This window comes from Ursus americanus, chromosome 26, assembly GCF_024610735.1.
Source record: "Ursus americanus isolate L20-20 chromosome 26, mUrsAme1.1.p, whole genome shotgun sequence".
Lineage (NCBI taxonomy): Eukaryota > Metazoa > Chordata > Mammalia > Carnivora > Ursidae > Ursus > Ursus americanus.
Window position 1 is genome coordinate 6,081,341 of NC_142152.1, and position 17,530 is coordinate 6,098,870.

A 17,530-nucleotide genomic window follows, 5' to 3' on the forward strand; every position below is an offset into this window, starting at 1 on the left:
CTTCTTAGGGAGACCATGTGTGATTTTTGTGTTTTGAAGGAAAAAAAATCCAATAAATTATTAAAAAGATAATTACAACCTGCAGTGGTGAAGAGAAAGATTAATCATGATGGATAGACACTTAAACTTAGAACCTAAACCAAGACAGAAAAACTAAAACCCAAATGAAAAGACAGTCTCTACAGAGTCAGGGAGGTCAGCTGGTGACCTGGTAAGTTTTGTGTGTTCTCCAATTTCCTTGGCTAGAATTCAACCATGAGCTTGTTTTTCATTTGTCTGTTTTGCTGTTATTGTTTTGTTTTGAATTCTACGTGGAAAACCAGTTTTAATTTATGCTGTCATTCTATTCTGCAGAAATCTGGAGAAGGCAAAGATACATTAGAAAAATGAACTTTTTGCCCAATTATTAAGCGTCTCTCCTGCCCTTGCTGCTTTCATTACTCTCTAGAGAAGGGGAGTCAAGTGACAGATCGCTGCAAATCACGCTCCTTATAATCAAGGCTGGAGGGTCTGTGTGGGTTATGTGGTCCTCACCTTTATCCTATCGATGTTGGCTTCCATCTTCAGCTGCTCTACCAGCTTCCTGGCTTGTGCTATGCTGGCGGTGTTGTTGCTGGCCATTGGAATGCTGGGTGGGTTTTTCAGATACACTAGGAAAGAACACAGGAAGAAAGAATGCATCAGGGAATACAGGAGCTGCCAAACGTGCAGGCTCATCATCATGGGGGAACTTCGAAAGAGTGGCTGCGGTCTGGCCTGCTTCTCCCAGCCCTCTACATCCCCAATCCAGCACTGAGTCTGACTGCAGGCAGATCAAGAGATGAGGTGTGCTTTACCAAACATCCCCCCACCCCCACCCCCACCCCCACACCTCTCTGTACTTCCATCCCTTCTTCAGGGAAAAACAATGAAGAATGTTTACCAAATCAGTTAGACTAAGATGTGCCGCTGAATTAAGAAAGTAAGTCATTAAATTTATCCTAATGTATGAAATGAGCTCAAAATGGTAAGGGTGACAGTATGCATTATAACTGTCATTATTTTTCAGGTACTACTATTGTCAGATACACTGTTTCAGTGCCCTCAGAGGATGAAGAATGAAAGGCAAGCAGAGAGGAATGGAAATTAAATAATCCTTTAGGACTACAGACACCAAGTTTACAAGGTTCTCCTGATGGGCTCCAACACCAACCTTCTAGTTAACTGTAACCACCTCAGTCTATCATACTGCCGAGACACTGCCTAGGATGTGTGGCTTTTCAGTGTTGTTTATCCAGCATTTTAAAAAAATAGCCGTTTCTCTCTATTCTATTTGAAACATGGCTAGACAGAACTATTTACTTAACTCACAATTCTTCACCTGTAATGTCAAGGGGGAAGGACTGCCATGTCTAAATTGTTAATTACATCAGTGAGTTCACCAGCGGAATTCTGTATTTAGTCTAACGGACTTATTACTTTTATAAATCCGGAAATGGAACACAAATGTTTAGAGAGTGGAATTCTGTACTTACGTAAATTATGAGGTGGTTTCTTTGCTTCTGGCTTTGCCAGATCTCCTCCCCATCCTTTCCCCTACCCCCTTCAAATCCAATACCAATTTCATTTCTCTTCTAATTCTTTCTTGACCCACCATCTCAATTTATTTTTGTTGTTCATCTCGGAAATACCCAATTTTATTTTTGGTGCCCATTTCCTTCACATTCTGATCAGGTCTCGCTCCATGTCAAGGTGCCATATGCTATTTCAGGACTGTCTGTGTAAATGCGCCCTTTGAGGTCACTGACACCCAACAGTGAAGCAATGTCTGAGAGCAGCAATTTAGCTGGAGTGCATGACCCAAGAAATGAGAGGCATTAAAGCCTTGCTTTAGTCAACAGTTGAATCTTGTTCTGAAGACATATTAAAAACCATGACTTCTGCTAGCTTTGGGGAATATTTTTATCCAGGGATAAAGTAAAACCAGGCTACCATGTCAAAAAGGAAAGAAGACACAAAGAAAACCTGGGGAAGGAAATATAACCCATAGTAAGTTCAACACAAGACTGTTACTTATTCAGTAAAATCAAAAAACAATTTTTAATTACCCAAAAAGCATAAATATGTAAGTTATCTTCTTTGGTTCTTATATCTTGTTCTTCAAGACAAAAGAAGAAATTATGTGTAACTCTCTGTAAACAAAGAGGTCCCTTCACAGTGAGTGTTATTTTATAACAAATACTGCAAAATCAGCCACCCCAACAGCATTTACAGTATAATTGGAAGATAATTAACTGTTCCCTCAACTTATTTTCAAAGGCATCAGAGACAATAAAATGGAAAGGAAGGCTGAAGGGATTTTGAAGCCACAAAGATCTCTGAGCTCTACTTTCATATGCTTGAAGATCAGTGGAGGGATCTTTATGTAAAAACAAAAAAAACAAGAAGAGGCTTTAACAACTATGATTTCATCAGCATAATTAGGGACCCAATCATCTCAGCCCCACAGGGAAATTATATGTCCCCAAATTGAACAAAAATCTAACCCCCTTGCAAAACGTCACAGGACCAAGATGGAATCTTGACTTACCCAGAAGGGTAGCCTAACGCTTTCATTCATCCAGAGTTGGAAGTAGTCATGATCTACAAGACCCTGGACACTGTTCTGTGAACGTCACATTTCTTCCAAACTAGAATTTATCGCACTAGAATACAGATTATCACAGAATTACCGAATCCTCATTGGGCCTGAGGGAGCTCTGGGCGTCTGCCCAGCTATTCATCTGCCCTTGAATCTAAACCAGATCACACCTATGTCAGAAACCATAGCTTGCCTCCAAATACCACTTCTCCTCCTCTTCATTAGTAATAACAATGTTTTTTTTTTTCTTTTTAACAAAGACCACAAGAACTCTGAATTTTAGCTGGGCATACTTTACTGAAATACACATTCTTTAGCCTCCCTTGCAGGTCGGTACAGTTATATGACCAAGTTTTGACCAATGAGGTATAAGCAGAAGTGCCCTTGAAAGGAGGGGGGTGTGCTCTTTGCCTCCCCTTCCTCCTGATACTGGCCTGGAAGACAGTCTTGTTGACCACAATGCTCCACCTGGAACCTTTAGGTTTATACTCCAGGGTGAGCAGGAAGGATGCAGGTGTGTTCTGACACTGTAGAGCCCCCTGGCAGCTGTGAACTGGCTATCAGCTCTGTGAGGAGAAATTAAGTACCTACTTTGTTTACACCACCATGAGTCAGAGTATTTCTGCCACTGGACGACAGATCTGCCATAAACTGAGTAATTGACCCATTATTTTCATTTGAGTATCTAGGAAAATCTATGTTCTAATGTCTGTTCATGTTCCCGGGAAAGGTATGGCTGCCCCAAGGAGACTAAGATAGAAAGTGTATGAGTTTTCTATTGCTACCATATCATATTACTACAAATGCAGGAGCATAAACAATAGAAATTTATTATCTTACAGTTCTGGAGGTCAGAAGTCTGAAATAGGTCTCACTGGGCTAAAATGAAGGTGCCAGCAGGGCTGTATTCCTTCTGGGGTCTGTAAGGGAAAATCTGTTTCCTTGCCTCTCCCTAGCTTCTGGGGGCTACTGGCATTCCTTGGATCTTGGCCCTATTCCTCATTTTCAAAGCCAGCAAAGGTGAGCTGAGTTATTCTTACATCACATCACTCTGACGTCTTCTGTTGTCATACCCCCTCTGACTCTGCTCCCTTTTTTCCCCTTTTAAGAACCTTGCAACTCTACTCCCCCCCTCCCCATAACCCAGGACAATCTCCTTATCTGTAGGTCAGCTGACTAGCAACCTTAATTCCATCTGTAACCTTAATTGCCCTTTGCCATGTAACATAACAGAGACACATGTTCCAGGAAGAGAGACATGGAGATCTTTGGGGGACTTCATTCTACCTACCATGGAAGAAGACCTCTGCACAGGCAGAAAAGAGAAGTGGGGAGATGGGGGCTGAGATGGAAAAAGAAGAGGAGAGGGGCAGGATGTAAGTCTAGAAATGCTGGGGAGAGAAAACATTTGAAACTGAAATGGACTGAGCAGAAAAAGTAAACACAGTCTTTGGTTTTAGTTTTAGGAAGCTACATCCTCAATGTTCTAGTTTTACTATATGGCTCAAAAGAATCTGGTGTCACCTACTAGGGATTTACCCCAAAGCCACAAATGTGGTGAGCCGAAGGGGCACCTGCACCCTGATGTTTATAGCAGCAATGTCCACAGTAGCCACACGATAGAAAGAGCCCAGATGTCCATTGACAGATGAATGGATGAAGATGTGGTATATATGTACCATGGAAGACTACTCAGCCATCAAAAAAGAAAAATGAAATCTTGCCATTTGCAATGCGTGGATGGAACTAGAGGGTATTATGCTAAGCGAAATAAGTCGATCAGAGAAAGACAATTATCATATGATGTCACTGATATGTGGAATTTAAGGAACAAAACAGAGGATCATAGGGGAAGACAGGAAAAAATTAAACAAGATGAAACCAGAGAGGGAGACAAACCATAATAAGAAACTCCTAATCATAGGAAACAAACTGAGGGTTGCTGGAAGGGAGAGGGTGGGGGGATGGGGTAACTGGGTGATGGACATTAAGGAGGGCATGTGATGTAATGAGCACTGGGTGTTATATAAGTGATGAATCACTGAACTCTGCCTCTGAAACTAATAATACACTTTATGTTAATTAATTGAATTTAAATTTTAAAAAATCTAGTGTCTTATTTATTTATTTTTTAAAAGATTTATTTCTTTATTTGAGAAAGAGAGAGGGCAAGAGAGAGAGTGAGTGCACAAGCATGAGCAGGAGGGGCAGAGGGAGAAGAAAAGAGAATCTCAGACTCCATGCTGAGCACAGAGCCCGACTCGGGGCTCAATCCCAGGACCTGAGATCATGACCTGAGCCAAAACCAAGAGCAGGACACCTAACCGACTGTGCTACCCAAACTTTCAGAATCACTTTGTGGATCTTCTTCTTCTTCACATCCAGCTGCTTTCCCATAAAATCCTCCTCCGGAAGACTGAAAGTGCTATAGATTCCTAGACCAGTGTTCCAAAGAGATATGTGTTTTCCTAAAAAGTGGCTATGGTAAATAAGAAAAGATTAGCCTGTCTTTTAAGCTTGAGGTATTTGGACAATGCATCACATACATGCACACCCACGTGCACATACTCAGAACGCTTTTCATCTTATAAAACTGAAACTCTGTATCTAATAAATGTTAGTCCCACTCTTTCCTCGTCTCAGCCCTAGAAACCACCTTCTACTTTCTATGATTTTGGCTACTCTAGGCATCTCGTAGAAGTGGAATCATACAGTATTTCTCTTTTTATGATTGGCTTATTTTACTGAGTGTAATGTCCTCAAGGTTCGTCTATGCTGTAGCGTGTGTTAGAATCTCCTTCCTTTTTAAGGCTGAATAATATTCCACTCCATGTATTGCTTATCCATTCATCTGTTGAGAGGCACTTCCATTGCTTCCATGTTTTAGCTACTGTGAATAATACTCCTAGGAACATGGGTGTACAAATATCTCTTCAAGACCCTACTTTCAATTCTTTTGGGTGTACACCTAGAAGTGGAATTGCTGGCTCATATGGTAAACCTATTTTTAACTTTCTGAGGAACAGCCATCCTTAGTAGCAGCTATGCCGTTTTACATTCCCACCAAAGTGCACAAGGGATCTAATTTCTCATCTTCCCGACACTATTTTCCATTTTTGTTTTGTTTTGTTTTGTTTTGTTTGGTAGCAGTCATCTTAATGGGTGTGAGGTGGTATCTCATTGTGGTTTTGATTTGCGTTCCCTAATGATTAGTGATGTTGAGCACCTTTTCATGTATTTATCGACCATTTGTATATCTCCTTTGGAGAAATACCTATTCAGGTCCTTTGCCCATTTAAAAAAATATTTTATTATTATTAAGTCATCTCCACACCCAATGTGGGGCTCAAACCCACAACCCTGAGATCAAGAGTAGCACGCTCCACCAACTGGGCCAGCCAGGCGCCCCCCGCCTTTGCCTATTTTTTTTGAATCATGTTTTTTGTTGTTGAGTTTTAGCTTTCTCTATACTCTGGATATTAATCTCTTCTCAGATATATGGGGTTTGGAAACATTTTCTCTCTTCCATAGATTGCCTTTCACTCTGTTAATAGTGTGCTTTGATGCACAAGAGTTTTTAATTTGCATGAAGTCCAATTTTCTTTTGTTGCCTGTGCCTCTGGTGTCATAACCAAGAAATCATTGCCAAATCCAATGTTGTGAAATTTCTGCCCTATGTTTCCTTCTGAGAGTTTTATAGTTTTAGCTCTTACGTTTAGGTCTTTGATGCACTTTGAGTTAATTTTTGTATATGGTGTTCGATAAGGGTTCAACTTCATTCTTTTGCGTGTGGATATCTAGTTTTCCCAGCACCATTTGTCGGAAAGATTGTCTTTCCCAAGTTGAATGGTCTTGTCACTCTTGTTGAAAATCATTTAACTGTTTATGTGAGGGTTTATTTCTGGGCTCTCTAGTCCTAAGTTAATTCTATTCTAAGTTCCTAAATATTTTATTATTTTTGACACAATTGTCAAATGGAATTGTTTCCTTAATATCCTTTCCAGATTGTTCATTGTTAGTGGATATAAGTGCTACATCACAGATTCCTAATGGGGGAGACAAAACTTTTGTCTTTTGTCCCTACCTGAGCCGAGAGCGATCGCACCCAATGAGAAGTACTGTTGAGAAAAGGGCGTTGCGCCTTGTGAGCATATGGGGCCAAGAGAAGGTGTTGACAGAGTCCTGTTAGGTGTTTAGGCAGAAGCATAGATGCATATCAGATATCCTTTGCTGATGTTCCTGTTTCATTTTACATCTGACAGAAACTGGGCAGACATTATTTTAAGAGGGAAGGAAATGGTTTGAATATACCAACCACTGAAATAGCTAAAAGAAAAAGTAAAATTCTCCTGAAAAGATCACGTAGACAAAGCTTTAAAACACACACACACACACACACACACACACACACACACACACACACACACCTTTTAAAAAACAAACAACAAAACCTTTTAGTCAAAAAGAGAGGGTGGTTAATTTCTATACACCACTCCCCACTCACCCCATCAGCTAGTCTTTGGAATGCCTTGCGATACACCATAGTTTACCTCTGCAGGGGCCCAGCCTGGCCCCGGAACCATCAGAGGCTCACCTCAAAGATGCACCCAGCTGTGGACTCTATAGAATTCAGGGGGGCAGAGGGAAACAGAGCCAGAGTCTGGTTCTCCTGGGGAGACTCTGGATTCCTGAGCTCATTTCTGGAACCTCAAAACATCTCTGGGAATCAGCTGGGGTGAGGATCAAAGGTTAGTGGTGCTGGAGTGACACTGTTCAGTCCAGCAAGCCGTCTTCAGCCCAGCAACTGGTAGCCCCTCTCAAGTACTGAAACGGGTGGTTACACATCTCCGAATGTGAATCAGAGAACTATACTGCTGCAGATTAATTCTTTCAGAATTCCATAGCCAAGATCTCTTTTCAAAATTCTAACAATCTACCCTCTGGAAATTCCAAATGGGATTCAATCTATTCTCCAAGCCCCACACTAGACCCACGGGTTATGGTTCTCAACCAGGGGAAGTGCCACCCCTTAGGAAGCATTTGGAAATGTGCGTGGGTGGCCTGGGTTATAACAATAATTAGGGGTGCTAATGGCATTTAGAGAGTGGAGGCAGAAACTCTAATGCCCTGTGGAGTGCCAGCAACAGTGAATTATACTGCTCTCAGCCCCTCAATGACAAAGGACGCTGAAAAAAATAGCCACAGATCCATGCATGAAAAATCTGCTCAAAGAAAGTACTCCACAAGGAAAGGTTCAAGTAAATTGGCTTTTATATTATGTCTTAGGATCCCTATTACCTTCCCAGGGATGAATAAGTGTTAAGTGCCCATAATTCTCATTAGCATTATTATGCTTTATGGATATTTAGTCCCTTCCTATTTAAAAGAGAGCACCATCTCTTGCAATGTGCTGGTGGAATGAGATTATGCTGGGTCATATCTGCCAGTGAGCAAAAAGAATACAAACAACCAAGGTCCTAGAACAATTATAGAGCTTGTGTGAGAGAGATGGGTAGGACTCTGGGAGAATGTCCTAATTATCCCACCTGAATTCCAAGCCCGAAAATAATACAGAAGGCATTTTATTCTTTTCACTGATGAGAGGAGCCCCAAACACCCCAAACATGAGAGATAGGCTTGTTATAGAATAATAACCATTAGATGAGTTTTCTTTTTCTAAAAATACATCCAGCATTTTCATTTCTTTCAGGAGGAACTCTTCTGTTAAGAAACCATACATTTTCTTGTCATTTAGGCTTGGGAGTAAACATACAACTCCTTATCCTGTGGCACAAAGATAAATACATGTTTTGATAATGAGACCTTTGCCTCAGAGAGTATAGGTTAATTGTGGAGGATGCCATTCTTTTCCGGTTCTAACAGTGTTTTTTAAGCACAGCATCCAGTCTTCGTTATGGCCTTTTTCATTTTAATTACAACTGTGTGTTTCTCAGGACTGTGTTTTGATATTTACAGTTGGTGCTAAGGGGGCTTGATTTACTTGTTTTATATATTTACAGGTTAGGGTGACACTGGCAATAAAACAAACAATTCCTGGTCTAGAAAACAAATCAGAGGTTTACAGTCTCCCAAGCACTTGATGATATCTTTATTAGTCTCATTCATCAGTGAGCCACATCGTTGGTGAGCAGTTACTAGCTACTTTTGAATTAGAGGACCAATTTCTAACAATTTCAATTTACAACTCTTCAGAGCCTCTCCAATTAGTCACCTGGGTAAATGTCTTTGTTCACTGTTCAGACGTCAACACAAGTTTAGCTTGGTCATTTTGGCCCACTCATTTTTTCTTGTTGTTTTTGTTTTTTGGATCCCTACGCTAATTTATTCTGTAGCAAGTAAGAACACCATCATCGAATCGATGAGAGTATATAGACAGAGTCCAGGGAAGGGCTTTCACAGTCAGAACACAAGTGAATTTCTGAGTTGTGGCTGCAATGTGAGTCGAATAATAATTGTAAAAACAGCCTGCCTGCTTTCAGGGTACTTTTTTGTGAGATATCTCTGCCTATTACCAGTTGGCCACTTTGACCTGAAAATACCAAAATAGCACATTTCCATCTCTACTAATCAGCAAACACTAATTTCTTTTTGGTTCTCCCACCACTGGGGATATTTTAAATCAATAGAGGATTTATTTGTGAAGCTTGTTGCTTCTCCCTCAACACTTTCAAAGCCCCAGAGTGTCAGGGCTGGAATCCACTTCACATGCTCACTCTTTCCCAATCCTGTGTTTCAACAATTGGAGCTGTCACAAAGATATCTTTTGGGTGTCACAATGTCCTGGTTTCCTCACTTGCCTTGGCTCATTTTTGAGCAGCCCTGTGGAGGCTGCAGGTGGCAAATAAAAAGGAGATGAAAATGGGGAGGAGGTTGTCAGGGAAGGGGTAGGGTAACGATGTCCACGCAGACTTTGGCATGGAAGCACTTGGGGATAGAAGGTACGAAAAACGATATTGGACTCCAGAGGGCGCTGGTTAGTATTTGACTAGGGGAGGGGATGGGGAGGAGAGTCAGAGAGGGGAGGGGAGCGAGGGGAAGGGAGAGGAGGCACAGGAAGATAACCTAACCTCCCCTGTGGAGATGCAGGGAGTTCGTGAGCATCCCGAATGCAGAGAGCTAGACCGCACAATGCTGGCTAAGGATGGATTTGTAAACAAGATAAAACAGGAGTCTTCCCAGCACCTTCCCCCTCCTTCTCTCTCCCCTCCCCATCTTTCAGTGCTTCTCATTTCTGGGAATTTGATTTTACAGGCCAAAAGCTCTGTTCTTTTACCAGAGGACCAGGAACTTGTACTAAAAATGAATATGAGCTTATAAACCAAGGGCTTGCCATGTGCCAGGCCCTGGGCCAAGTTCCTGTTTAATCCTCACAACCCCGGGGACATAAGCACCGCATCCCTAGCTAGAGGAAGCCAAGGTTTGGATTAAGTCAGAATATTAGAGAGATGGGTGTTTCTAAAGCAAGCCCCACCAGGGAAAGATGTTCTTCCAACCCTTCTCAATTCACATTTTTAGATGCAGCAGACTGATCCTAATCTGGGGACTGTGGTGTATGTTTGGCTGTTTCACAAACATAAGAGCAATTTTTATAGTCTTTGTAGCTACAGAGAGAGCTAATGGGAATGAGATCTGGTGCAGAAGTTGTACCAAACAAAAATGCTATGGGGCCAATGGGGAAGAACATGAAGCAAGGGAACAACATATCAACTTAAACTCTACTCTGGATGATTTCCATGTGGTTTTGCTGGAACATTGCCACTTACCAAATGGGAGAAAGACACGATTGTGTCTGATTTCCCTCAAATCAGCATGGGAGCCGTCTATGCTGTGTAGGTGGAGAGTAAGACACAACACAGCTTCCCTGACTTACTTGGGTGCCAGAAACCATTATTTGAAATGACAGCTCTCTGCTTTCCAGTAAACTGCTGTTATTGAAACAACATCTCTGTGAGATGCAGCCTTCTGCTTGGAAAGAGCATCACTGGCTAGCTGCTTTAACCACCTTGACAAAAACACAGCCCTTGAAAAATGCTGGTCATGGGTTTCACAGATTTTGTAAAATGAAGCAGGAACGAACAGACCATGCTGTGACTTACAAATGACACGTGAGCTTTAGTTTTTATCTGAGCCTTGGATAATGCAAATGGCTGTATCTACAAACGGGAGCTGGCATTCTTAAATGTTAGATGGGCTTTGTTCGATCAAAGGCAAAGAGACTCGTATTTTGTATGGTATATATTGGATTTTCTTTAAAAAAAAAAAAAATGGAAGCCTCAACCATGAACCAGTAGGGTTCCAACAAAAGAGAAATAACGAGCTTGTTTCCATAGAAATGGCTCTGTTAACCTACTGATGTCTAATGTTCCACAACAGCAGGCAAGGGGGGCCTGATAGGCAGAGGCCTTCTGCCTCCTTGTAGGAAATTATTTATTGGTTAATTAATTTCTCTAAAAAAAACACTGCTTCAATTCTAAATCCTCAGTGGATCTCAAGCCTTAGGCAAACCCTGGAGTTCAGGGAGACTAGCCTGCCTGAGCTTCCTTGCCTTTGCTCAAATGGACCCTTAGGCTCACAAAATGATAACGCCTGAAATCCTTTGGCTGAGCTCCTCCATGCAGCTCCCCAGTAAGAACAGGTCCCCCTCCATTGAAGTTTGTTAACACCGTGTTGTCTGGGGATATTTCCTGTGATGTGATTGACAGGTGGTACACGAGTAGAAAAACAGGTACTAGGAGACAACAGACCTGAATTCTGGCCCATTCTGACATTCCTAGCTGTTTTTCTTTTTTTTTAGTGGGAAAATCACTTAATCTTTCTGGGCCTCAGGAGCTCAGCTGGATTGCAGGACTGCATCAGTGCGCCTCATGTTGTGACAACATGTTATAAAGTACGGAGTGCTATGGAAGGAACAGGCACGAACAGGAAATGACCACCACCATTTATTGAGCAACTACTAAGCACTGTAACCTAGAAACATTACATACATAATCTCCAATCTTCACAAAAAGGAACATGGAAAAGGAATCAGGGACTAAGAAAGGCAAAGGGAAAAACCTAGGATTACGACCAACTGTGCCTCTATTAACTGGGGCCTTTTAGGTGGGAAGGTGGGTAAATCTTTTTTTTTTTTTTTTTTAAGATTTTATTTATTTATGTGACAGAGAGACAGCCAGCGAGAGAGGGAACACAGCAGGGGGGTGGGAGAGGAAGAAACAGGCTCCCAGCGGAGGAGCCCGATGTGGGACTCGATCCCGGAACACCGGGATCACGCCCTGAGCCGAAGGCAGACGCTTAACGACTGCACTACCCAGGTGCCCCGGGAAGGTGGGTAAATCTTTACATCCAATTTTGAAATTTCTAATTTGCATTGATGACTTCTTGAAGAGATGGTGATTATTCGAAAATCCATTGTGATTTAAAATTAGTAAACAAGGATTTATTAAGTGCTTACTGTGTGTGACTCAGAAGCATGTGCACGTGTTAAACATAGTAAGTTTCTACGGAAACCATCTATGAAGTGGATGTGAGAACCCTGTGGGCTCCCTCAATAATTCTAAGAAGGCCCTGCTATCTTTCACTGGTATCTTCTGGAGTGAAAGGCTCACGTCCACCTACAGCATTTGTAAGGGTTTCCTGTGGGTACAGAATAAACTTGCAAGCCAAGCACCTGAGGCTAATTGTCTTCTGCTTCCTCCTCGGGTCTATTTCCTGTGTGTCAAGGCCGGCAGAGCATTTGTGCACACACAGCAGCTTTTCCACCAAAATCTACAGGGCCTGCTGCCACCCCACATCACCAGCCCTAACATTCAGCCAAAAAAGCCTGTTCTCTGTTCTCCCAACACAGCCCGTGCTCGAGGCAGCCACGATTTCAGTGTACCGCTCATTCCCTCACGCGCACCTATATCTTGCAGCCAGGCCCTAGCCTCTCTTCCTCTGAGAACCCTTCCTCAGCAACTACCTACCCCAGTGACCTCCCCGGTCCCTCAAATTCATACCAACCCAGGAGACTGTGCTAGTAGAAACCAAGCCATTTCTCTGGCCTTTTAAAAAATCCTGCACACTGACAGCTATTATTAATCATTAGTATTTTGTCCGGGCTTCCTCCCATAAATATTTATTACACCTCTCCTTCTGTCTCCAAAGTTGCCCTGTTTGTCTGTCTTCACGGGTTGAACAGGCCAAGCCAGGCTTCACCCCAGGCTCTTCGCACTTGCTGTTTCCCCTGCCTGCCAAGCTGCACTGCCCTGGCCGCTAGTGCCCGCGGCTGCCGCGTCTTCCTCTGAGCCCCCAGTTCAAACGCCAGGTCTCCTGATTACGCTCTCTAATGAAGTGCCCGTCTAGCCCGTCCTTCTAGCACAGCACCCTGTTTTCAGTGCATTATAATCATCCGAAGTTCCTGAATTTTTATATCATAAGAGCAAATAGCTTGTTGTGTTCACAGTAGGTGCTCGATAAATACGTATTAAATGAATGGAAGTCCTCCATAGAGCACCCTCAGCACCCAGTCTTATGAGTAATCAGATGCTTCAGTAGTCTGCTACTCCAGAGGGTGAGCACCTGGAGCAGGGAATCATCCATGCCCCCCACGCAGGCCCGCCAAACATGGCTCCTCGATACAGGCTGCTAACTGTGGCTTTTGTTCTGTAGCAAATGGGCTTATGGAGCATTTCCTTAAAAGGGCACCTCCCAGGCTCTTGATCTCATCTGATCTTCAAGTATCCCCATATGATTGGGGCAAAAGATAAGCTTGTGGCTTGTACTTTCTTCCCTCTCTTCATTTCCTGGCTACTGCCAAGAAAGGGACAGAAGCTCAGGTAACCGCATTTGATGCGGGTTGTTTTTGGCAACATGTAAATCATCAGTAACTTTTCCCAGTCCCAGAGTTACACAAGCACACTGTGAAAGTGTAAACATCAGTCTGAATGCTGAAAGCTCCTTTGTCGCCTTGGCCTCACCTTCCCCCCTCACCTCCACCAAGCGGTGACCACGGCCTCAGGGCCTCAGGCAGAAACCCAGCGTGAGGCCACAGCCCTGGCTCCCTTTTCTTAGCTCAGTGTCAGGGACAGCAAGGAGCACGCTGGTCTCGAGCTGACTTTTTAAAATATTTTTAAGTATTAAAAAATAAGTATTAAAAAATTTGTAACCTTAAAAGTATTTCAATATGTAAAAGAAATACACAGCCATTATTGGAAAACTGAAAAACACAGATTCAGAAAACAATACTCCCCTATAATCTACCATCAAGAGACAACCAAATGAACTTTGCCAGTCATTTTTCAAGTGCCTTTCCCCAACTTGGAATGCTTACTTTTTGGGTGTGTAGTATCATGCTGGGAAGATAATATTAACTAATATACATAATTATTTTCTGGGCCCTGCATCCATGCTGACTTTCTGAGACGTTTTCCCATTATGCATACTGTAAGTTTTATCCATTCCCCCCATATCCATAAGAGAATGAAGTGATTTTAATGTTTCCCCATTACTCAACTGTCACAGTTGATACCCTCTTTTAAGGCTATTATACATCTCTGACATGTAGTGCAGAACCATTTTTTATTCTTCTAAACAATATTGTTTTTACAACTACTGCTCTAAGGGCATAAAATAAATTGCCCTGCCGATATCTCTTTGATTATAGGGACTGAGTAGAGGACAAACGTAAGAAATTAAAGGTGAAGGCACAGGTAACCCGTTCTTTTACTTTATCACTAAGTAAGGACACAGACAACTCTTGCCCACACTGATTACCCTGCAAGTCCCCTGGACTGGAGGGGAAGAGACTCAAGAAGGGGACCCTTCTCCACAGCACAGCTGTTTACTTGCCATTTCTGGAAGGTAAAGGGATTTGTCTGAAATGCTGACCTGGGGACCAGGACACCATCTTACAGACAGTTTTTTTTAAAGTCAGGTTTATCAGGATATAATTCATATACGTTAAAATTCAACCATTTTCAGCATGCCGATGAAAGGGTTTGACAAATGTGTGCGTGAAAGCCTGAAACCACCTCAAAACTGCACACACTATTTTCAGGAGCTACTTGGCTACTTTGCTCACTTTCCTCCTTTCCTAGCCTGGCCTCACAGAATGCATACCTTTGAGATCAGTCCCCAGGTACCAAGAGCAGTTCCAAGAAAGCAAAGTGTGTGAACTTGACTGACCTTCCTTAACATGGATCGTACAGAGGTGTGAAATCTCAGAGCTTGGCAGGAGCCAGAAGTTATCTTGCAGGACCATCTATTCAAAACAAATCCTTTTTACAATCACTGATTTAATATACTTTAATCACTTGTGACACAGGTCTCGAAAATACCTCTGAATGTCCGGACGTGTGGCTGGCACTGTGTTTTATTTAACAAGTTTAGTTCTGTTTTGGCAGCCCCTGGGGGTTCATGGCAGGAAGGCCTCTCCAGGGTGAAGGGTGAGGATTTTTCTAGGAATGAGCAAGTGAAAATAATGGCTCCAAAATAGCTCCTCTGCAAATGTATGCCACTAACCCTTAAAGAGAGGCTAAATACGAGGCATCGGAAACTCACTGAACCAAGACCTTACTTCACAGATAAACAACAACAACAACAACAAAATTAAGGGCCAGAGCAATGAAATGAATTGCCTTCAAAACATAGCTATAACCTAGTGTCAGAACCAAGCATTTAAACCTGTTTCCTGAGGATGCTTAATATCAGAAGAATTATTAGGGTTCAAATTTCCTCAGATTTCTAAGTTCCAACCCCCCCAAACGTGCAGTCACCCCTGGGAAACCCTATCAGGAGGATGGGATGGGAGGCAGGGAGTTGGTGAAATAAAAAATACAACCCTACTCTCTCTGCCGACCCCTCACCATGCCATGATGGTCACCACCCAATAGTGAGCCTGTCCATCTCTGAAGGCTACAGGCACTGGGCTTAATTTTCTTACCTTAGTTATTTATTTATTTTTTTTGGTACTATTTTTGTAAAGAAAGTAAATACCCAGAAAATTTGACTACCAGGTGCCCTGATTAGTGAGTGAATAGTATTTGCTAAGCCAATCTCTATACTTTAACAAAATAAGTTTAATGTGTGGAAGGAGAAACTTGTGTAGCTCTCCAAGGAATTTTCTGGAGGCCATCTCTTTGGAACATGTGTCATGTCTTTGGATGGAAACGTGAAGGGAAGACAGAGGGGCATGGAAGCAGGAGAGCTATGAGGATGCTTTCAGAGCTGACATCCATGGCACACCCCCAAGGTACTAACCCGGTGTTCACAAAGAAAATGTGGGAATCAGCATGGGGTAATACAGAGTGCTGACTTCCCAGGCTGCACGTCTGGATTTGAGTATCAACTTTGTCAAGTGATCACAGATGAGTCATTCCAACCCCTCCGGGCCTTGGTTTCCCCTTCTGTAAAATGAGAGTGTTGAGATGAATGACTGCTTCTTGTTAGTTGTTTTAGAGATATTAATATGGTTTCATTCCCATCAGTGTATCATTGAATCCCACAGCTCTAGGACTTTCTCAGCATAGTTAAATGTCAGCCCAAATTCCAAAATTAAATGTCCAAGGAGAGTGAACAAATATGCAGAAAAGCCCTAAGACCAAGAGGACCCCAGTTGGTTGAAAGGAAAATTTCAAGCTTTCTATTTTCTGTCTTTCCAGATCACTCCCGCTGGACCCTGATTATAAAAATTCAGGACACCCACCTGTTGAGCGTGCCCCCTTTTCACTGTCCCTCAAAACCTTTGTGTCCTCATGTGCCACCTTACCAGGCTTAGATTCCATAGTCTATTGTGTGGTCCACTCCCTTCAAACTCCCGGCAACACTGCCTCTTTCTCCCTCAATCACACCAGCTGATAAAAATCCCCAACCCTGATTGAATCCAACTCTCAATCTACCCTTGAGCAGTTTAAGAGCGCGGAGTAAAACACAACCACAGATCCACAGACAGCAACTTCAAGTAGGTCCTTAATGCTGTCCAGTTTCTCTTCCACATTTCCTTAGTCAACTTCCAATAATGCTTTCCACACCTTTTCCTCTCTCCTCAAGCCTCTAATGCCTCCTCAGTTCCCAGCTTCATCCTCAGCTGATGACTTTGCTTCTGATTTCACTGAAAATCAGCACCCAGCAGCACCCAGAAGAGCATGCCCATGTTCTTCCATGACCAACGCCACCCACTCACGGGCACATGCATGTCTACACTCATAAATACTGCCTTCTCTTCTCTTGTGATGATGAACTGCTCGTGTCCTAGTTTTTGCTGTTGTTGGTTTCTTTTTCTTTTTTTTAAAAATATCTTGGTGAGGAGCCCCTTCACTTCAACACTGGCTCCCATCTTACCTACTAAAGGACTTGAGCCTTGTCCTCTTTCTTTCATTTTCTCCTGCATCATCCATTTTCCTCCCTATTACTGGAGCAACCCCATCAGCATATAAACATGCCAAAACACCTCCTATCTTCAGAAAAACAACAAAACCTGTCCCTTGACCTTGCATTCCCTCCCAGCAAGAACCCCATTTTTCTGTTTTCCCTTACAGATGCCTTGGAAGACTTGTCTAGCTTCGCTGTATCCACTTCCCTTCGTCCATTATTTTCCTACAGCCCCTCCAAATGGCTTCTCTTTACAGAAACTACATTAGTCTAGGTCAGCAGCAGGTCCAACTTCCAGTTTTCCAAATCCAATGATCACTTCTCAGTCCCCGCCTTACTTGACCTCTGTTTCAGTCTGCTGTGGCTGCTGGAACCAACTAACACAAACTTGATGGCTTAAAACAACAGAAATTTTTTCTTTCACAGTTCTGGAAGACAGCAATTCAAAATCAGTTCCACTGAAGGGAGATCAAGGTGCTGGCAGGGCCATGATCTCTCCTGGACTCTCAAGGGAAGAATCCATCTCTAGCCTATTCTAGCTTC

General features: G+C 42.6%; 1 protein-coding gene across 3 annotated transcripts in view; it reads right to left on the minus strand.

Annotated features, from left to right (window-relative positions):
* Positions 1–17,530, minus strand: part of GNG2 (G protein subunit gamma 2) — a 117,228-nt gene that overhangs the window by 25,754 nt on the left and 73,944 nt on the right. For all 3 annotated transcript variants that reach the window (XM_087855973.1, XM_045810372.2, XM_045810373.2), the window contains one exon: positions 535–650. In XM_087855973.1, coding sequence (XP_087712099.1) covers positions 535–621 — 87 coding nt within the window. In that variant the 5' untranslated portion in view covers positions 622–650. The remainder of the gene's footprint in view (positions 1–534; positions 651–17,530) is intronic.